General features: G+C 32.8%; 1 protein-coding gene across 2 annotated transcripts; it reads right to left on the bottom strand.

Annotated features, from left to right (window-relative positions):
• Positions 1-3,809: 3,809 nt before the first annotated feature.
• LOC125812068 (protein VAC14 homolog) lies at positions 3,810-20,722 on the bottom strand. Of its 2 annotated transcripts, none has more exons than XM_049491558.1 (20): positions 20,335-20,722; positions 20,062-20,175; positions 19,678-19,797; positions 18,385-18,474; positions 18,186-18,305; positions 17,754-17,782; positions 17,525-17,667; positions 17,331-17,425; positions 14,236-14,322; positions 13,973-14,080; positions 13,749-13,840; positions 11,353-11,434; positions 9,944-10,009; positions 7,771-7,886; positions 7,534-7,654; positions 7,159-7,320; positions 6,919-7,047; positions 5,719-5,787; positions 4,816-5,100; positions 3,810-4,178 (listed from the first exon to the last, which is right to left on the bottom strand). In XM_049491558.1, the coding sequence occupies exons 1-20, from the start codon at positions 20,428-20,430 to the stop codon at positions 4,170-4,172; spliced, it is 2,133 nt and encodes a 710-aa protein (XP_049347515.1). In that variant the 5' UTR covers positions 20,431-20,722; the 3' UTR covers positions 3,810-4,169. The 2 variants fall into 2 exon arrangements, with proteins under 2 accessions (XP_049347515.1, XP_049347516.1); XM_049491559.1 differs by having other exon boundaries at positions 19,678-19,743.
• Positions 20,723-23,398: the final 2,676 nt, after the last annotated feature.

The following is a 23,398-nucleotide window of genomic DNA, read 5'->3' as shown; positions in this document are numbered from 1 at the left end:
ACAAATTGATGAATGAACGAATGAATGAATGAAATGAAATGAGAAAACCTTAATAGAATTTGTGATTTATTTTTTTTTGCAAGAAGATTAGATAGAGATTAGAGAGAGATAATTAAGGATCTTGTTTAAAGAATAATTCAAATTTATGTTTGGTTTTTTTTGAGATCTTTAAGGAATAGAAATGGCGATTTTGATGTTTTTTTTGGTAAATTAAGAAATTTTATTATTACGTGCATGCACGACAAGGACTGATTTTATGAATTAGTTGTGATTTTAAAAAGGCTAAGGACAAGTGGAATATTTATAAACTATTTTAAGGAAAATATTTATATTTTTGGATTATACTTACTAATTTAATAGCTAATGATTTTTATAGTGATTTACTATTTATGTTGAATACATTAACTCCACATGTTTGACCAAACGTCTAGAAGATTAAATTATTTTTTTTTTAAATGGTTATATTTGAGAGTAATAATTAAGGTGTTTGAAAATAAATATTTATGATTATAGCATAAGTTATTTTTAAGAAAAGGAAAAAATAGGCTCTCTCTCAAATTAATTTTTGTCTTGGTGAATTGATGCTCTAGTATTAGAAGGAATGTTTCTCAAATTGATTAATTGAAAACAAATTATAACTCTTTAAAAGTAGTTTTCTAAAATTTACTTTGGACTACAATAATAATAAAAAAAAAACACTTTATAAATAAGTAAGTTTTGGAAGTTTGACTAAAACAGATTAAGAAATCTATCTAGACTTTTAATGTGTTGTTTACCAAAAGTAATTTAGACTGACCTTGTATAAAATTTAGTCTTAATGATTTTATAGTAGTTTATTTATGTAGGATACATCAATTGATTAGTTAAATACAAACCATAATTTTTTAAAAGTACTTTTAAAATTTATTTATGACAAATTTTTTTTTGAAATAAACAGATTTTAAAAGTTTGACCAAATAAAATTAAAAGTTATCTAGACTTTGAAATAAATAGATTCTTAAAGTTTGACCAATTAAATTTACAGTTATCTAGATTTTTAGATAAGCAGATTTAAAAGTTTGACCAAATAAATTTAAAAGTTATCTAGACTAATACACAATTTAGATTGATTTACTTATATAATTCATTTTAGAAAAATCAATTTGATATACTTTTTTTAAAAGTTGGTCGCAAAGGATTACGGATTTTCATTTGTTATCTTAAAATATGGGATTAGAGGATATGAACCTCCACAAAGAAAAAATAATGTTTGAATGCACATTATTTATCATCAAATTTCACTTATAAAATTATACTGAGTTCGTTAATATTGTCTTGCGTTCAAAATTTATTTTTATTTTTATCTTTATTTATATTACTTATCGAAAAAAATTATGAACAAGAAGATAGAAGATATCCCTATTGCATTCGGTGCACATTAGGTAAGAGAACCTACTTAACCTAAAGTTTGAATGGATATATACAAATATACATAGTGGATATAGCTTAACAAACATTTTTGTATATATCTTCGAACAAAAAAAAAAATAAGTAACAAAGATTTAGAATTTTTTTTATATAACTATCTGATATTCGATATATACTTATCCAAATAAATTATTATTATTATTTTAAAATATCAATCGACCCAGGTCGGTTTTTTATTAAAGGAAAAGACTCAAATATGACATCAAACTTTAAAAAATATTCATTTATGACATATGTTAAAAGTTTGTCTCATCTATGTCATTTTCGTTTGAGAAAAAGCTCATACATGTCATTATTGTGTTAATTGAAATGGCATAAATGAGCCAAACTTTTAACGGATTGCATAAATGAATTTTTTTTCAAAGTTCGATGACATATTTGAGCTTTTTTCCATTTAAAATGACTTAATTGATGCCATGACTGAATCATAATTGACCACGTGTAAAAAAATGGTTCTCCTAAATCAAAATTGTTGTCCATTAACAAATAATGGCATGGATAAGCATTTTTCTCAAACGAAAATGACATAAATGAGCCAAACTTATAATGGATGGCATAAGATTACATATTTGAGCTTTTTGCTTTTATAAATAAATAAAAAATAACAAAATTGATTAACCCACATCCATTGTTTTTATGACTTGTATATAGAATAGCATTCCACAAATATATACAAGTCATAACAAAAACTTAAATAAGTATCTATGCCTTGGTTGCTTATCGCTAACACTACCAAAAAAGTGTACATGGGAATTTTCCTGGGGATTAGTATGAAAATTCACATGAAACTTATTTTCCTGCAAATTTTCATACTAATTCCCAGGAAAATCCCCATGTAATTCACAATTTTCTTGTAGTGCATGAGGAACTACAATTTTTCGCATTGAAGCTTTGATTAATGTTACGTACACCAACATATTAATGTTTATTTATAATTAAAAGACTATTGAATGATTAAATACTATGAATTCATCAAAGATTTATCATATTCTTACTATTTTATGCTAAATATAGTGGAGCTAGCTCACATCATTTTAAAATTCTGAATCCGCTACTGGTCATAGAAAGTTGTACTGCATCTTAAAGACTACAAAGGTTTGAGTTATGAAAGAGACTTAAGGATCCTATTGAAGAGACTTTGTATAAAGAAAAGGTTATTATAGAAACTAAATTATGTCTATCTTGTGAAAAAAAATCCCAAGGTAGCACTCACTAGTCACAACAATTCATGTATATATGTTGAGCTTATTCAAAACCAAATCCAACTGTAGAGATCATTTTTCAAGAAACTAAACCAAAATCAACCAACCTAGCAAAAACTAAATTTGTTTTAAATTCCAAAAACTACCAAGAGTTCAAATAAATAGACAAAAGCTTATGACAGGACAGATACATGGGTTTATAATTTAGTATATTTGATTGCAATGAATATGTGGTCATATGAATGATAAAGATTACGAATGAAGTTATCCGAGATAAGATGAGAAGAACCTTAATGTAGGATAAGATGCGAGAAGCATGACTAAGATGGTTTGAACATGTGAAGAAGAGATGCACAAATACTTTTGTGTGGAGGTATGAGAGATTGACTATGAATAATTTAATGAGATGTTGAAAAAGTCGAAAAAGTATTGGGTAGAGGTGATTAGACTGTATATTACACAATTTCAGATTACCGAGTACACGACCTTAGATAAAAGGTTGTGGAGGACACAAATTAGGATGAATGTTTGGTAGTAGTAGAGAGTTGTCTCATTTATCTTTCCATACTAATAGTCGTAGTACTATTCAAAGAGTTCCTTAATGTCTATTATTCTTTTGCACTTTAATTATCGTATTATTGTGTTGTAGTTATGTTTCTTCTTCTTTTTTTAAGAATGTTTTGACTTGCTATCTACAGAATTTTTCCATGACTCCACTACTCCTTCCCTCAGATTAATTCTTTTTTCGACTTGCTTTGAATTATATTTTCCTTGAGCCAAAGATCTACCGAAAAGACTAACAACACTATTTCAAAAGAAACATGGGAAATATCACAAAACTCAAGCTTTGAGAATTATTCAAATCCAAGTAATAAGAATGGGATGAAGGATAGAGGTTTCATAATACACAAAACTGAATCTTTCTTTGTAACAGAAGAAGACTCATGAATAAAAGGGAACTTTTTATCTCCTATGCATCTACCACTTGGGCCAATCCCAAAGTATTCCGCATTCACACAAGGTTCGAGGAAGAGCCACATCCCAAAAGGGTGGGGTGTGATGTAGACAGTCAGTTCACGGCTCGAACCCGTGACCTATAGGTCTCACAGAGACAACTTCAATGTTATTCCAAGGCTCCCCTTCAACAAAAAATAACATAACCACATGGGCTAATTTTACCTTTTAATATCTTTCAAAAACTTTTTAAAATAGCTTTGGAATATCCAAGCTAAAAGTAATATCTCTTTCTCCACATTTTTCCAACTCAATGAATTTTGACAAAACAAATAACTAGATATACAATTTACAACTTAGCGGAGCTTGACTATGCTTTCCAAAAAAAGAAAAAGAAAGCAAATCAAGATTGCTGTATAAGAAACCTTGATTAGGAGAAAGAGTAAACAATCAAAGTTGCAACTGTACTGGGGCTCTACGCCATACGCTTGAAGAAGGCACGTTCAAGTCTGTTGCTGCGGCAGATTGTTTTGATTCTTCTGGTCTTCATAACTCCTGAATTAAGATAGGTTCAAGCTAAGATTCTAATGCACTCAAAGAGAAAAAAAAAGGAAAGAAAGCAAGGTTTATTCAATAATCAATATAATAGAGTATATGGGTCTCAGAGCTTCGGCTCAGTGGTGAAAGAATCACAAGTATGTGATGTGTGAGTTAAGGCACATCATGGACTCAAACTTAAAGTCTAGTATTTAAGTTGGGAAAAGGGTAGAGGAGCAGGGCAGTACTCCCAGGAGTTCTGAACTTGTGCACCAACTGGAGTTGGATAGAAGCCCACTGGGAATTTCTCCGATATAAAAAAGATGCACACATAATAAAGATGTGGAATTTCACAATAATGAAACACATACATCCTCATTACAAAGCACTTGTTTATCGCGAATGCAACCCACACCAATATATCCATCATTTGTCATTGGCACATAAAAAGCACAACCCAAAAGTCCAAGAACTCTTTTTCTCCATACTCAACCCAGATAGACAGTCAAGCAGTCATCGCGGTAGAAATAATTAACTACCTTAACATATAGGATATTTCTAGCCTCAGGTACTTAACTCTTGGACAAGTATCAGAGTGCAATATGCAACTAAAATATTATCAGCAAAATAAGTAGACATTATGAAGCACACGAACCTTCATTGATGAAGCAGAACTAAATCGTGATTGAGTCTCTGACTTTAAGTGCAAACGATGCTGCTGCTGAATTTGCTTAAAATGCTTCAGCCTAGAACCAAAGTTTATTCCGTTATGCATATCATGTGAATTCTCATTTGGGTTGCCATCATCGGAAATTTGTAATCCACCTCCGCCATTGAAAAATGGAATCCCAGACGATGTTCGTGCAACTTTCTCTTCCTTGAAGGAGTATGAAGGAACAGTTTTCAACCGAGTACGAAGAATCTTGAAGGCTGCACTTTGCTACATGAATTGATCAAGAATATCTACATTAGCAAACTTGATGTGCAGCTTAATACATATAAGTTGTGCATATAAGAGTGATAATCCGTTAAATCAATTAGATAAGCTCTTGTAAAGAGTTCAGTAGTTCATTATGTTACTAACATAAAAACCAACTAATGAGCAAATCCCAGTAGAGAGAAATGACAATAGGCGTTTTTTCCAATTTGCCTCAGCCTTGGTGGGCGGAGACGCGGCATTGTACCTATGTTGATGGAAGGTAGCAGGTAATAGGTATCGGTGGAATGATCAAGGTTTTCCAATTTGGTCCTAACACCAAAATTATAATTAAAAAAAAGGGAAACAACTCACGAATGATTATTTCAAGTATAAGCTGGAAATAATAGCCATGACATACTAACTCTAAGGATATAGGAATAGTAAATGGATTGAACAACTAATGCAACCCGGTGATTGATTTTTGTCAGTACTCTTAAACATATGATTCAACAGAAACTCAACTTGCACAAGCAAATGCACAACTACAAACTTTTCCTGGCATGCATCAGAAATGGTATGCAGTTGATAGCAATAACCTTCAACTCAAGTTACCAATGGAGAAAATAATACATAACATACCTGCGGCAACAACATCAACAGACCATATAATGCTTTTAATAACCATATGTATCTTCCAGGTTCAAGAAGCTGCAAGAAATAGAGCCACTAAGATACTCCTAAAAGAACTTATTCGTGAAAAAGAGAAAAATCCAATAAAATTGCTTGTACATCATAACACCACCAACTTCATAAAACAGGTAAAAAGCAGAATACAATAAATGTTTTTTAAAAATAAATACATAAACAAAAAGAATCCAATTTGTTGAAGAAATCAACAGCAATAGAAATAGATATTATATAAAGAGTTAATCTTAGCAACCCTAATAGTTGCAGTTAATACCAAGGGTTCTTTGAGCACCAATGAATCACTAGAGGGAAGGGACTTCAAATAGAAATGCAGCAACAATTTGTAGGTAAAATGCACGTCCCTCTTACAAAAAGAAATCAGTATAGGGTATCAAGACGAGCAATTATGAGTTTGCAGCCTCCTCAAAACACATGGAAAAGCTGGCAATTCATAAAGGCACAATGAAAATCCCAACTGTGGAACAAATCATCAGAACCAATGCATATAAAATTCAACCATATAACACTACAACAATCACACAACACCCAACCTTAATTTTTATTTCTGCCCATTGGCAGGTCATCAATTTAAGTCTGTTAAAAGCAATGTCAGAATTTCATACAGGATTTCTCTCATTGGTGCAGTAAAGCAGATTGTCGAGATAGTTTGGTAGTAATGCATTGAGCTTCTAAATTCCAATCTGGTTTCCCTTCTTAACATGTATGCAAATGGAGACTGGAGCAGCAATTTTTTCACAAGTCTTGTTTGCGCACTCCACAGAAAACGCTAAATGCAAAGAAGACCGCTTTAACAAACAACTAACAGCTACACTTCAATCAACTAAGTTGGGTCGGCTATATGAAAGGAACAGAGCTTTCACGACCAAAAATTAGAATGATCTACTCTAAAAAGAAAAGAATATGTATTTCCTTTTCCTTCAATCTACCGCTTAAAAGATAAGCATATATGCTTAGAAGTAATGACACACTCACGTTTCTCTGGTACTAGATTCCCTTTTCCGGGCGAACTCCAGCGCAAAAGGAATTACAAACATTCATATGTTTATTTTCTGAATCATAAAGAACCATAAATGATAAAAGGAATTCAAAATTATAGGTTTCACAATCAATAAAAGGAGAAATTCAAAACACCTGAAGCCTAAGGTAAGCAAAGGTTGGAGTCTCCAGAAGGTGGATCAACTTATGTAGTTGCACTAAGAACTTCACATTGATGTCTTCTTCAACCAAAGACTGAATAACAGAACTTGCATGCTGGTATGACTGTAACAAAGACGGAGCTCATTATATTCACTGTGAAATAATGGTAACAAATGCTTGATAGTTGATACAGGTATGAGGAATGCCTTAAAACTTGCAGGCTGTAAGGCTTACCTGAGCTAACAGGCAGAGGCTTATCATTGCCATTGGTGAATGGCACCAAGATGCGTACAAAGAAAGCAACAAGTCTCTCCCAGCATCTTTGACCAGTGATTGTTTAAGATCCTCCCGAAGGTCAGACAACTCAGGTGATGTAAGCAAAATCAAGTTTAAAGCCTGAAACAAACACCAGCATACATCAAAGACTACATTAAGCACCATACATTAAATATGAGCCCCCATGACAATATCTCAAAACCAAGCTTGAGAGTTCTGTGATCACATGAAATTAATTAAAAAAAAACAAAGTGTGAGATCTATATCGTTGCACTTTCACTCTGTATATTGGGAACAGTGATAGTCTCTTGATAAATAAGATATAAGTAAAACCTGAACCATCACAGAAGCAAAGTCCAAATCTGATTCTCCTTCAAGTATTGTGGACAGTTCACGGTAAACTCTTTCAGCATTTAGAAGTACACATAGGCGTCGAATTATCAAAGCCCCACGTCTGAAAGAGATTAGGAAAGCTAAGATACCATCAGAAGAGAATCTTCAATAAACCAAACAACAAAAGCATACCAATAAATTTTCCCCAAAGAAACGAAAAAAGAATATAGCATTTACTTCTCCAGGAGTGAGTGATCATGCTGAAAGCTGTGAACTAGGAAAACAACTAGCTGCCGGAAGTGTTGTGGATCTTCGGCTATGCATGCGTGCACCTCAAGCACCAAGAGCACTACCTGGAAGAGAATTTAAAGAAGACTCAGAACAATCAAAATAGCAGGAAGCACCCTCTAAAATCTCCTTCCCGAATAGTGGGTGTCTAGACTCATTTGAGACAAGCATTTAAACTTGGAAGTGAGAAAGATGACTTCAGCAATCTCAAACAAAAGTTTGACTGAGAGGCAATGTTTATCGGAACATCTAACCCATTATCTTATATCATCTTTAACTTTCATTTTCATTTCAAGATAGATTAATAAGGGTCAAGCATAAATGGTTTTTTTAATCAGGTAATAAGGGTCAAACATAATTTTTTTTTTAATCATCATACTATACTCCAACATGGAAGTCCCAAGCCTAAACCACCCCGAAGGGAACATAAATACCTTTATAAAAGATAATGTCCAGTCATGTTAATGATACCAAAGAGTAGTTTCCTTTTTTGGTCTCTTTGTTTACTTGTATTTACAGCTATTTAGTTGGCTTCAAACTTCTAAGCCTTTTTAAGTTCCTCACCTATGTTCTTTGATCATCGAGCTACTATTATTTATAAACCATGAAGTATTAAAGGATTTGAGCTTGAACACATTTGTCTCCCTTTCAGATATTTCTATGACTAGAAATTTTCTTCTCATTTTTTCTTTCGTGAAATTGGTTTTGTTATGCTTTTCCTTTTTAATTTTAATTAATTCTTTGGAAGGATTAGCATGAACGTACGATGAATTCGGGTATATTCTTGAAAATTACACGAAAAGGCTACAAGTCAACATTGCCAATGATTTAAACTAATTCAAATAAGTTTGAGAAAATTATAGTCAAAGAAAAATCGGTTGACTCCCCAATCATTAATACTTTCACATAAAATGGGGTGGAGGGAATAAATAAATTAATTTTGTAACTATTTTTTACACTCAGTGTATAAGTCATCTTTCAATAGTAAATTTTCTCGCTTACTCGCATTAATATCCTTTGGGTATGTCTTTTTATGATTTTCATGGAACTTTGATTTTCTGTTCATCTGAAGCATACCCTGTGAAATCCCACAAGTGGGGTTTGGTCTGTTCATTTGAAGCTCGTGGATTATTTGTTGCCTACTTATATGTTCTATCCTCCAACACTTTTAGATTTTCAAGAGTTATATGCTCTCACTGAAACTAAAAAGGTAATAGATAATTTGTAAAATTGAAATTATAAAACTAGAACAAATTATAAGTTGAATAACTGACGGATGATTGAGGGGCAGTTTCATCTTTTACTGAGTTAGTTATGTAGGATTTAACATTCATCATCTTTAAGGAAAAATAATATCCATCATCGACTTACTCTTCTATTTTATATCTCAAACACAAATTTTAAGTAAATTTTTACTCCTTGAGATAAAGTACATGTGCATCGCGCGTATCCAAAAACTAGTAAGGTAATAAGAGTCTAGAATAAACTTTTAGCATTTATTCTTCAAAACAAGAGAATATTTGTGGCAATGAATTCAGGAAATATCAAATATCATATATGCAGTTTAGACCACTTTTAGAAATCACTCAAGCAGCAAATATTTACCAGCCTTAAAATAGTACAATGGATTAAAAAAATGATTAATGTAAGGTAAGATTTTAATTCTTACTCTTCTTCTTTTTTTTCAACTGATTGATAATTAGGTTAAGGATGATCTGGAAACAAGAATGAAGGAGTCATGTAGAGCTGTAAAAATTTCCAGAAGAATCAAGAAGGGGGAGGCCAAAAAGAATCACGGGTATTAAGTGCGGGAAAAGGGAAGGATGAATTACGGCCAAAATTTACCAAGAAACTACACTAGGGGAACAAAACAAAGGCCACAGCTAATGCACAAAAACCTAAGTGAACTTTTGAAAGTCAGCAAATGCCTGGAAAACACAACCATAATGCTACCAGAAAAGTCATATTGGCTATTATCACTTGTCCATCAATATATTTGCCATCAAGATAAGGTATTCTGGGATGTAAGTTTGTTGATCAGAAGCTAGAACAATGGCTAGACCTAGCAAAGCAAACCAGCATGACAAACTCAATGAAAAAGAATAAAAGCAATAAGAGATACCTCATCGGAGGGATCTGATAGCGCCCTTAGGAGAGTGTCAAAGACATCATTCAGAAAAACCAAGACCTGTTTCGACAAATTGGAAACATGAACATTCACTTACCAGATCAAACTTTAGAAGCCATAAAAAAATTGAGAACAAAACATTTTATTTTTTTTGACAAAGGTAACAGAGAACAAAACGTATATTGATTAACTGACAATAAGATATCTTCCATTATCTGAGTATTATCATTTATCAATGAACTTATTCCGATACCAAATATATAATGCTACTTGTGAAAGTTGAATCGAATTTGTAACATATACACCTAAATATAATGCAAAAAACTTGTCATGATAATAGTAAATCCATTTTTTATGCATGATTTTACCTGAAAAAACAACTATAGTAGCATGAATAAAGAGCTTTATTTTGATAGAACAGAATATGACAACATCAAATGCAACTATGATGCAGCAGAACATTAGGTGATGCAGCTGTACAGGAATAACCATGTCACAGGAGTATAATATGGCTCTAAGATTATTGAAGAAACTAGCACCACATTTCCCAGCTCCTCCATCTCATCCCAGAGAGAGAAGGGACAACCACAAAGAGCAAGGAACTGAGACTTCTCTGCTTTAAAAGCCCTTTGCTTGTTTTACACAGATTCAATTAGTTACTAAATGAAAAATACATGGTTACACACCCATGGATTGTAAGTACCAGCCCATCATTCTTTGGATGATGAGTTTTTTGTGAATATACAGTTACCTGATCTCAAGAAAAAACTAAATGAAAAATACAAATTTGTGAAATACACAACTAGGTTTCAAACATTATTCATGACCTCTCCTGTAGAAAACACTTTTCAAAACCTTACGTCCTGTTTCTTCAATAAGCATTTGCAGCTGTAGAAGAATAACCATGTCACAGGAGTATAATATAGCTCAAAGATTATTGCAGAAACTGGCACCACATTTCCCAGATCTTCCATCTCATTCCAGAGAGAGAGAAGGGACAAGTACAACTACAAAGAGCGGGGAACCGAGATTTCTCTCCTTCTATAGCCCATTGCTTCTTCTACGCAAATTCAATTAGTTTCTAAATGAAAAATACAAATTTGTGAAACACACAAATTGTAGGTTTCAAACATGATTCATGACCTCTCTTTTAGAAAACACTTTCAAAACCTTGAGTCCTTGTTCTTTAATAAGCATCCCAACAAGCAACAACACATGAGCTAAGTACTTTTAGCAACTCAGGCTCCATACTCAGCATTAATAGATAACGGTATTGTATCCCCACTGAAAACCAGCGTAGTTTAAGATATCAACTCCTATGTCATTCAGTAAGTCCATGAGAGAGTATTCTCATTGTGCAAAAGAATAAACAAGATGACCGTCATTAAATTGTAGGTCTTCACCTCTGACCGATGTCCATTAAGCAGGGTCCACATCCAATGTAATGATTCAATACGTGTTGCCTCCCATTCACTAGACAACTGCCTGATAAAAAAATTGAGACAGAAAGTTAACTAGAAGCAATACTATAACATATAGCTACTTGGATATAACTAATCTTATCACGAACTCTGTTATGTTTTGATTTTCATAAATAATCCAATCGCATTTTTTATTAAATTAGTTATATGGTGAAAATAAGCCTTTTCTATATGTAATTTATTGATAGCCAAGCATACAGGCAGTAGAAAAGGGTCGTAAACATTTACGAAGCATGTTCACTGTTGCATAGAACAAATGAATTGTGCCATTTTGACATTTTCATGCATTGTGAAAATTACATCAGAGAGCTACCAGATCTAGGCATCGACATTTTTAATAATATGTACAACTGTATATTCCGTCAAGTATCTCAGGTTGCTCTCTTTCCATATCACCCAACACACACAAGCTGGGTTTTTCTCCATAAGTTCTTTGGTTCATTCATACACATGTATCACATCCAGCGGCACAAGAGTTCCATCATAGTATTTGGCATCACCCATCTCACCCCAAACTTATTCAAAAGCAGGTTCCGCAATTATCCAGCTACAGTACAAAGCAAAAATAAGTGTTTGAAAACATCCATTTCACTGCATTTGCTTTTTGCAAATTTGTTTGGGACGTGCACCATGAGCTAACACCAAAAGATCAGCTCTCGTCTGTGAAGATTTAGTTCCCTAAATCAATTTCCAAGTCATTGCTGGAAGTTGAAGGCTCCAGAGTCTAGGTTCCAATAGCAGGAGTTCACTGAGAATCTGCCACTTCTATGTGCAGTTCAGAGCCAGTAAGTCTTTTCTCATCAGCAATGTAGTACACCTGTTCAAACTCCTGTAACTAAAAGGACACTCTCTACTTTCCAGTCTAAGTAATTGCTTTTGAAACATAACTCTTACACATGGCAATGGTTGCCTCATGAAGATCAAACAATAGGCAATAGTAATAAAAAGGGACAAGAGATTAACAGGATAATGTTGGCAATCTCAGAAAGTCAAGAAAGATCTGAAGACAATCTAAAATACTATACCTCTTTGGATCTCTTGGACCATTTGGTTGGAAAGAAATAAGAGATGCTTTGAGAACCAAAGGAGTTACCTAGATTTATCAAAGAATAGATGTCCTGAAAATTTGTACTTACGGGGTAAGGGAGATATAGTAGATAACTTAGATCAGCTTATGGAATTTCTAGGTGTTTTGGGAATGTTACTGATAAAGCTATGCTGGAGTTTGTAACATTTTTTGGGTACTTTTTTTGTACTTCCTTTAATGAAACCTTTACCGTATCAGGAAAAATAAAAGAGAACAACATGAGATTGAGACCCAAATCAGGAAGGTTAGCTAATAGAATTAAATAAACCTATTTGCTAGAAATTAGTTGGAAGGCAGGGAAGAGAAATGGCCCACATCCCAACAGAGATTGTCAATTCCTGAACTGAGTTATGGTTTCTTTATATGATATTGGTCAATCATCCTCTCATGAGCTAGCATTAAGGATTGAGATAGTGTTAGCACCCCTTTAGTCTACCAAAGAAAATTTAAAGAAATCAAAAAGTAGAATACTTCAACTTATCTATTAATTATGTTTTCTTGTTTCTTTATAGGAGGTTATTTCTCCACTTTCTCATTCTAGTAGTAGTAGGAAGTTATTTCCTTGTTATTAGGTGGGTGGTTACTCCACCAATGTTGTATTTAAAGTTATTTGAATTCAATGGAAAGATAAGCAAAAAACTATTCCAGTTTTTGAGTACTTTAACTAGAGAGATTGCAGGCTCTCTCTTAACGAACTAGCACCATAGGTCGTAGCATAAGAACATTTGATTTCATCTTGCAGCGTCACATAACTAGATCCATATCAAGGGACCCTACCAGATAGGCCCAACTGCCCAAGGTCCATAACTTAACATGGTATCTGATCTGGATCCATTGATCCTTGTTGACGTGGTTTTGCAATGTTGAGCCCCATGTTATATTAGCCATTCTACAGTTGTCCGGGCGTGAGGGAGGGTGTCAAGTCCTACATTGCTCAAGGCAAAAGGTTGTTGTCTCCTTGTATAATAATGGGCAATCAGCTTTTGAGATTGAGTTAGGCCAAAGGTCCACAAACACAAAGAACAAAAAAAATTAAGTATTAAGGTCATAGTTCTATAGTCAGAAGTATTTGGCTACTATAAAAATCATATTTCAACAAAAAGCCAACTACCATTATTTAATGAAACTAATCAATTCTTTAATTGATTATCTACTGTACTATCAACTATCAAGACAGTTCAACTTCTTCAAATCTTCAAAATCCAAATATCCCTCAATAAGTAACTTATACCTCCTAGCGACAGAGAGGATTGCTCCTACATCAAATCCCTCAGCTGGATCAGCCTCAATTGCACGAAGTTCGTCATTTGTTTCACGAGAAACCTAAAAGGAAGAAGCACAACGAATAGAAAAGTGAGAGTGACAGACAAAGAAGCAATAACAACGAAGAAAGGTAGCACTAGAAGGGGGAAAACACAAATATAATAAAAGGAAAAGGGAACCATCTCGACTTACAACTCTTATTTTTTCTTCTTTATCAGATATACAAGGCAATATTGCTCCCAGAATATCAGCATAATACGGGACAAGTTGATCTCCACCAAGTTTCACAAATTCATTTATCTGCATGGCACAAAATAATCTATTCAAACAGATTTAACAAGTTAAAACACTAGTATATTGTTAACACCAGAAGATATCGTAGCCAAGAGACACAATATTGATCAATAGAAAGAAGGATAACATGGTACAAGCAACATGCATATCAACATACTTACCCAAGTGATAGAAGTCAACCTAGTAAATTCATCCTGTGAGCCTGCCCTTTGCACTAGTATTTCAGCCATGCGGCCATAATCTACAGACTTAAGAGCAGCATTCTTCAAGTTAGAAAACTAACTAAGGACAAACAAAATCTATACATTATTATAAAAGTTGAAAGCCTCAAACCAAATGTTGATAGACAAAAACGTCCTTGTAATACTAATGACATATATTCCCTTCAAGAACCATATTATTTCTCCACAAATCACTACAATAACCAATCTTCTCTTTTTTATGCTTAAAATACAGAGAATTATAGAGTTGTAAAAAGTACTTCCATATGAATCAAATTCATCTGAGTGGTCACTCTTGACTGATATATTTTAATGACGCATTAAGCAGAAAAGAAGATTTGGACACATGGAAGGACAGAAATTAGACAAATAAGGTATACATTGATCACCTCTTCAATTTCTCTCTTTTATCTAACATAATTCAGTCCCATAAAAACTGTTCCTGCCATTTTAAAACTAAATCTTGAGCTAAGATAATTAGAAATGCAATAGAGAGTCAACTATATTAGAGCTAGGGGGATCTTAGTAGTTCGGTTGGTTGGTTGGTTACTTGAACTTTCACCTTGTTGGTAAGGGGGTTCGATTACCACATTACAAAAAACAACTATATCAGAGCTCGAACAACAACAACATACACAGTGAAATCCCACAAGTTGGGTCTGGGGAGGGTAGAGTGAACGCAGGCCTTACCACTATCTCATGGAGATAGAGAGGCAGTTTCCGAAAGACCCCCGGCTCAAGTGCAGCAATAACAATATTAGAGCTCCTAAGACCTAATTCCAAACTGAAGTGGCAAAAGGTGGATGTATTCACTATGCTCTTTCGACTGCCTCAGGTTGGCTAGTGGTTTCGACAAAGTACTTGATTGGTCATCAATATTTTATATAGATGGTGATGCAGGGAGTGAGATTTTATTGTGGCTGGGCAATTAAGTGCTATATTTTGGAAGAATATTGAGTAAATATTAGCAACATATTCATGATATTGAACTGTTTGAAGGAGCCAAATATCCATTGTTATGGATCAGAAGCCCTCTTTAGTTTGTTTCTTTTGTTTTCTTGTGTAGATAAGAGATTCAGTTTGTGTGAATATTCAGCTTGATTTTTGGGGCATTAAATGTATGTCGTATGCTACTCTTGTAAAGTTACACCTTGTTTTGTCAATAAATTTTTTACCTGCGAAAGGAGGAAAGCTCTTTCCCCGGAACTTTTAGGTTATAGAGTTGTCAAATTTGGGCTGACTTTGGTTTGAAAGATTAGTTGTGTTCACGCAAGTCTGGTCATGCATCTAGTTCTATACTGAAGTCTCATTTGTTTGTATTAAGATTGAGACATTTGAAACTGAATACATATTTGAATATTAAGATGTGGATTAAGATTTAGATGTTTCAATATGACTACACAACTAATTATTAAGATGTTGTATTAAGATTTAAATGATAAATAATTAAGACTATTTTTTCAACATCTGAATATATAAAGCTTATCAATATACACAAATGTTACCTTCTCAAAAAAAAAAAAAAACTTCTTTATTTAAAAATTAATAAATATAAATTAAATTAAATACTAAATTAGTCTAACACAATATCACAAAATATTTTAAGAAAATTATATGGAGGTTGGTTGTGTTGATGGCTAGCAGTGGTGGTTGTGGGTGCCGATTGGAGATGGTGTTGGACTGTTGACTAATGTGGTGTTGTGGGTAGTAGCTAGTGTTGACAGTTGTTAGCAATAGTAGTTGATGGTGGTGACATATTGTAGTGATTGACAGTGGTGGTGGTTATGGTTGAGGATGGTGGTTATGGGTAGTGGGTGGTGCTAGCTGATAATGATAGGCGGTGGCATAGGCAATTGATAATTGTGGGCAATGGAGGTAGAGGTATAATGGATGGAATTGGTGAACTCATATTTGTAGAAGTCCTTGAATAGACATCTTAATGATATTAAGACTTTATTACAACTCTTAATCATTCAAATCTATTTAGACCCATTAAGGAGTTGTAACATTAAAAAAACCTTAATGTTAAGATTCAATTATTAAGATTCAAACCTTAAAAAAAGCACCCAGAGGTCAATGAAGTGGTTGAGAACCATGAGGTTTCAGGTTCAATTCCCAGCGGAGACAAAAAAAACACTAGGTGATTCTTATTTCTTCCCATCTGTCCTAGCCTTGGTGGACAAAGTTACCTAGTACCTATTGCTTGTGGGAGGTGACATGTATCCCGTGGAATTAGTCGAAGTGCGCGAAACCTGGCTCGAACACCACAGTCATCCAAAAAAAAAAGTTCAAACCTAGAAAAACAAAAGCACTAAATGACTGAAATCGGAAGGATTACAATTAGGACCTTCGTTAAGTGCAAACAAATGAGGCCTAAGAGATTCTGAAACTAGAGTTACTCCTTTTACCATACAGACACTTCCTAACAAATGATATTCATATTCATACTGCTACTAAGACTGAAGTTGCTTCCATTACTATAACTGATAGTGTAGATGAAGTTGGTCAAAAACTACTCTTTTCAGCCTCATGTATGGGAGAGGTCAAGGATTATGTAATGACACCATTTCAATTTTATAACTTGAACAAATGTCTTCAGAAATACACACATATACAAATATATATGTGAGTAAGAATTAATTTTTTTGTTTTGTTTTTTTTAGATGAAGAAGAAACTTTTTATTTTTGTTACAAATTATATTATATTGATATGGTATACACATGCACAATAACTAGTCAAAAACGTGCTAAGATTTTTGTCGAAAAAAGAAATCTTACTAATCCAAAAGGATGCAGATACAAAAGCAGAGCAGAAACAACTGTCTTCAATACAGATGGAAAGCCAAACACAATTACTAAACAAAAATTAGTAAATTTAAGTTGCAGGTTGAGGGACAAACATATATTCAGATATCTTTCATCCGAGTCTCAACTCTCAATAATACCAGTAGAGAAAAAAAGTTGCAAGTTCAAAATTTTATTTTACTTTGGGAGCATTAAAAAATACAACACACCACACATGACATAGATCTTACTGGAGAATTCTTAATCTCTTGCAAAAACTCTGAAAGTGCAGAATCAGCCTGTTGCCGTATTTCATGGCTAGAATCACTCAGCATATTAAATAATCCTGCACTTCATCAAGTCAAGAGAAACCACATGAGTTAACAAATTTAGAACATTGAGTTGCATAATTAGAAGGTTTTGACTTTGAAAAACAAGAAATTACCATCAAGAAAATCAGGAAGAAAACCGAGCATATCAATATCCGGAACACTGTCTAAAACTGTGATCCACCCAACAAGAAATTGGCGGACATGAGGATTGAGGACATTCATTCGTTCTCTCAGCAAAGGAATAAATTCTTCAATGCTGTGTAAGAAATAAAATGTCCAATTCAGTGAAAATAAACTTCGGTTCCAGCATGAAGATACTGGTTTCCAACAACCCAAACTCACCTGAATTGCTCACTCTCTGTGACGATATCCTGCATCCAACAAAAGTTTTAGCACAATGTTATCACCCAAAATTGATCAGTCAAAATACCAAAACTGTGCATATCTTTTGATTAAAGCAACTCCTTTGCTCTGTCCCCCCCGCTCTCCCATAAAGTACTGGCGGTAAAAAGAATTGGGGAAAGGAAATAAAAGAAAAGGACACTCAACTTTTCTACCCTAAATTATCAAATTTACACCATTTGAACTCCCCGATGAAAAAAATACTCAAGCCTTATCTTTAGACTCTCCTTTCCTCTGCAACACCTTCTATTCTCCGCCTTGTTGTAGTATATCGAACTGGAATTCATTATCATCTAAACAACACATCATTTTTTAAATGTTTGCATACTCTTCCCTCTCTGACCAATGCATTCAAATGAAGTGAAGCATTACCTTCACAAGTCTATCTAAAAGATGAGCAGCACTTTGCACGTTGGCATCTGAATCTGCCGCAAGCTTACACAAAGCATCAAAGATCTGATTGAAGAATACGATGAAATCTCCTCTTACAACCTGCAAAGTAGAAAAAATGAAGTCCAAACAACAAGACTCAAAAATACATGTGTTGTACAGGCTCCTTTAGCTTTCTCACCTTTGCGATGTTATACAAAGCTTCACAGGCATAATAACGAACTCTGCTGTCTTGGTGCGAAAAAGAGTGTAAGACTGGCGGGACAATTTGCTGGACATCAAATCCAGATGAGAGGTAAGTTGCATAATGGGGAAAAAAGCACAATCCTCAATGCAACATCCCAAAATAACAATAACAATAACAGCCACAGAAACAACATCAGTGATCTTTTCAAGGGGACCATATATAAAGCTACTTGTTCTCTGAATAAGTACAGGTAAAAGCTACAAATGATGTCAAGGAAGAAGTATTAGAAACAAAAAGTAATTTTTTAAGTGTAAAAGGTTAAACCCAAAAGTAAAATGAATACACTCTTTCAAGTTTCACCTATTCATTTTTTCGGGAACAGGGCTGGAGTTCTATTATCTTTAAAAGACCTGAAACTAAAACCTTTCCTAGTCCAGGCACTGAAGTAGTGTAAGAACAACAGTAGGCACAAAATCTTAGTTCTCTATTCACGGAATAAATGCACTACAATTGTAAAGAGATGAAGATTTCTAGAACATAACAGATAAACATGATTTCTTTATAGGAACATAATTTATAAAAGGTAGAGAATGAAAAGAAACAAGTGAACCTTCCCCTTTTGTTCAAAATGAATAAACAGGATTAACCCTGTGAAAAAAAAAGAAATGAGTAATAAGATGGTGGACAAACCTGCATCTTTATGCACATTGCTTTTTCTTCGAGGAGCAAGTCTATGATAATGCAAACACTGATATATCCAGTCAATTACCCGTATGGACAAAGTAATACACACACTAACTCACATCCATATCATTCTCCCAAATGCTTACTCTGTACTCTTAATTGAAACTAAGGCTAAAGATACCTGACCCTATATTCACCTTAGTATAGCATCAACATGCATGTTCTCAGTTTTATTTTATCATTCTTCTCATCCAAAGGCTTATCTATTACTAGTAATTATTAATAGCAGATGACATTCTCTGAAAACACGAACCTAAAATTCAGACTTAGGCACATATAATCTCACCCTCAATTTTTTTCTTTGTTAATCGAGAAACTCTGGAGTGCCAATGGCACATGATCAAAAATTTGTTGGATAATGGGCCCGCCCATCTACCCATTATGTGTGCCTAACCCGACATCACACGTTGTGCTCCTACCACGAGACCAAAGCCTTGGGGAATAACCTCACCCTTTCTCATAGCAAAACCAAATTTTATAAAGCATTTCCACAAAATTGAAAACTGATAGGAAACAAAGTTGATCACGAGGTAAACGCCCTACCTTAAGGTGTTGAGCTGCATCTGAAGTCAAACCAACAGTTACTGCAGCCAGTCCTATCAATCCTCCCTGCAGCTCAGGTGTGTGTTTGTTAGAGAAGAATGCTTTCTGGAAAAAAGTTTCCTGTGTGTGGTTGGGTATAAAGTTGGTACCAAAAAAAAAAAAAGTGTTTGGTGATATTCAGTATTACTAATGGTTGACAAACATGTCGTTGATCAAGTGATATAAGTAAGAATTATGATATTTGTAAAGAAAATGCTTCCACACTGATACCAGAAACACAAAGAAATTATTATTTTTACTAGAAATCATTTTTCTACAATATAATGGATATCATTTCCCATTATACCAAACCTACCACTCTAAAAGAGTAAAATTCAAACTCACTTTCCGGTTATGAGCCTGAGGTGAGTAAGTGTACTCCTGGGACAACAAACTGATAACAGCATTGATCTTGTCATGGTCACCCGCAGATGTCAAATGCTTAACAATCCCTTCCAACTGCACAAAATCAATAAGCATCAATATATCAACTTTAGAAAAACCCAAATCCCAAAAACAAGAGGGGGAAAAACCCAGCTTTGGAAAAACCAAAACAAACCCAAATCACAAAAAATGGAGACGAAAACAAAAATTCATTAAAACCCCATTAAAACAAACCTCTAAAGCAGCATTCTTGCGCTTCTCGTACAGCTTATCCGATAGATTACGAAGAACAGCTGCTGGAATCACAGATAACGCTTCCGCAGTAGTCATAACAAGAATTCAAACACCCTAAAACGAAATGAAACAAATTCCCACTTTTTCGCCCAATTTTGAAATCAAATTCCTCTTTTGATCTTCCCTAAGCTTCAACACAAACATCAATCTAAACAATTTTTGTGCATAAACACACACAAACACCTATATGACTGTAGCAACTCACAAATTGAAGTAAAACAGATCTAAAAAATTGAAGAAAAATTTTGGCCAAAAACCAAAATTGACTCGAGAGGGAAGATTGAAGAAATTTTTTTATTTATTTTATTGTAATTTTTATTTATTTATTTGCTTTGCAGAGAGTGTTGTTTGGTGAAAAATATTATAGGAAAAGTCTTCTTTTGATATCTTTTTTTTTTTTTTTCTTATTTCAAACTTATTCATACTCCACAGATAAATTAATAATTTTGACAAAAAAAAAAATTAAATGGTTAGTTTTGACCAGAAAATAAATAAATAAATGCTCACGCGTGTTCTCATTATACCACTTCCAAAAAAATTCATAAAATCAGATTTATTAAATTATCTAAAAAAAATTAATTAACTATGATACTTGTTCATTTATCTATCTAACAATTAAATTATTATTGTAATTTTTTTATGCCTCCCTAATATAATATATAAGTCAAATATTAATATGTTAAACTTGATGAGAGACTTGTTAGTTTCTTATATACATAAAAGAAAGATGTTTAGTTATTAGGATACTGTTTGTCATGAAGAAATTAATTAAAAGATATGTCAGATAAGCGTGAAATTTATACATGAATTTAGGTAATTCAAATGCCTAGACTTTATTTATTTTAATAATGAAATATAACACATAATAATTATTCTCAATTTTAAAGAACTTGGAATCACCATATGACTCTTCATTTCACCATTTGAACGAAGCTCACAATATATTATCATCATATTAAATTAAATAAAAAGTACATTTAAAATATACATAAATAATACTTTTTATCAACGTTACTTTTTTTTTTAAAAAAGATATACATAAATAATACTAATATTAAAAAATCTAAAAAAGCAAACGAGTCTAAAATGTATCCTCAATTAGTAGTTAACTAGTAAAATTACCCGCGCTTTGAGCGATAATTTAATATCACAGAATTTATAAAACAATACTTAAAACCTATCAGGTATTAAAACTAAAACATTATATTATATTATCTTACATACAAGATTACGTAGTAACAAACATTAATAATGTATAGAAAAATTAAAATTATTGCATCTTATTATTTAGCCTTAATAACATAAGCATAAATTATAAATTAATGATTGTAAAAATACATATCAAGATCTATAACATAAGCAATAGTGTCAGTGAGCCACTCAACATAAGCAAAGTATACAAATATTTAATTGTGAAGAAAAAAGGAGGTTCAGAAATTTCGTTGTGTTAAAATGAAAGGAAATCCCTCTATTTATAGATAACAAACGGTAGTGTGAACAAATGTTTATTGTGCCTTATTAGAAAGGTTACAACTATTTGGAAAAGTTGCAATCCTTCGAAAAGGTCACAACCTTTCATAGAAGTCATAACTTTTCATAAAAGTCGCAACTCTTCACTAAAGTTGCAACTTTTCATAAAAGTCACAACTCTTCATTAAAGTCGCAACTTTTCATAAAAGTCACAATTTTTCATGAAAGGTAAGGCTGATTTTATAAATAAATAAATTAAAAAAGAATTTTGGTTTGTGGTGGCACCATGTAGGCGGGCCTAAGATTCTCTTTTATATATTTTTACCCTATAAAACACAACGTTAATTTTCATAAGTATCGTCGAATTTAGTTCTATTCTACATAAACCATCCTAATTTGATTTTATGTCTGCTTGATATAAATGCAATTTAGTTAATTTCATATAAATATTATATATCATATATATAAATTTGCATTTATATCAAGCAGACATAAAATCAAATTAGGATGGTTTATGTAGAATAGAACTAAATTCGACGATACTTATGAAAATTAATGTTGTGTTTTATAGTGTAAAAATTTATTTATATTCGCTATTTACATTAAAATCATGATTTAGTTGGTTGGCTTGGTGTAGACTTAGGTGAAGCAACACAAAGCATGCAGAATTCAAGAAATATATGGTGACTTATTGGGGTTGTTTGAATAGCACCAACGCAAAATTTCTTTCGTAAATGGTGTATATTTTTAAATGGGTAAAGGGTCAAATATGCCCCTAAACTATTCGAAAAGGTCTAGATATATCCTCCGTTTAAAGTTTGGCTCACTCGTTCCCTTGCCGTCCAACTTTTCGTCTAGATATGCCCTTATGGGCGTTAGTTGGCCTGCTGGACATATCCAACTCATTTTCCATTTCTTTAAATGCCACATGGAATTGTCATGTCATTTTGATTTTACCACATGACATTTATATGAAAATGGAAAAGGATCAATTATGCCCTTAAAAAATTTGAACCCATAAACACCTAATCCGACCCATAAATCAACCCCCCTTTTAAATAAACTACCCGACACGTTTTCAACAATTTTGTTTAAATTTTTATTTTTTTTCGATAAGTCCCGAAAATGAGTAATTGATTAATAAAAAATAGGAAAAATATAAAAAAAAATATAAAATTAACGCCAAAAATTCACAAATAAATATTGTAACCTTAAATTCAACAATTTTTTTAAATTTTTTCGGTGAATCACGAAAATGAGTAATTGATTAATAAAAAATATTTAAAAAATATATAATTAACGCCAAAAAATCACAAATAAATATAGTAACCTTAAATTCAAAAATTTCAACAATTTTTTTTTTTTTTTTTTTTTGGCAAATCTCAAAAATGAGTAATTTATTAATAAAAATTAGGAAAAATATATAAAATTTACGCCAAAAATTCACAAATAAATGGAGTAACCTTAAATTCAACAATTTCAACAATTTTTTTTTAATTTTTATTTTTTTTCGGTAAATTTCGAAAATAAATAG

This window comes from Solanum verrucosum, unplaced genomic scaffold, assembly GCF_900185275.1.
Source record: "Solanum verrucosum unplaced genomic scaffold, falcon-dt-bn FXZP01000603.1, whole genome shotgun sequence".
In the NCBI taxonomy this organism is placed as follows: Eukaryota; Viridiplantae; Streptophyta; class Magnoliopsida; order Solanales; family Solanaceae; genus Solanum; species Solanum verrucosum.
The sequence above is the reverse complement of the archived record's forward strand: the minus strand, read 5'-3'. Positions and strand labels throughout refer to the sequence as shown.

Excerpts from the sequence above, each read along its gene's own strand:
- LOC125812068 (XM_049491558.1), bottom strand. The coding sequence starts at position 20,430 with ATGACTACTGCGGAAGCGTTATCTGTGATTCCAGCAGCTGTTCTTCGT. Across the intron at positions 20,176-20,334 it reads GCAAGAATGCTGCTTTAGAG|TTGGAAGGGATTGTTAAGCA; the intron begins GTTTGTTTTAAT and ends GATTTTGTGCAG. Across the intron at positions 5,101-5,718 it reads TGTTGATGTTGTTGCCGCAG|CAAAGTGCAGCCTTCAAGAT; the intron begins GTATGTTATGTA and ends CAATTCATGTAG.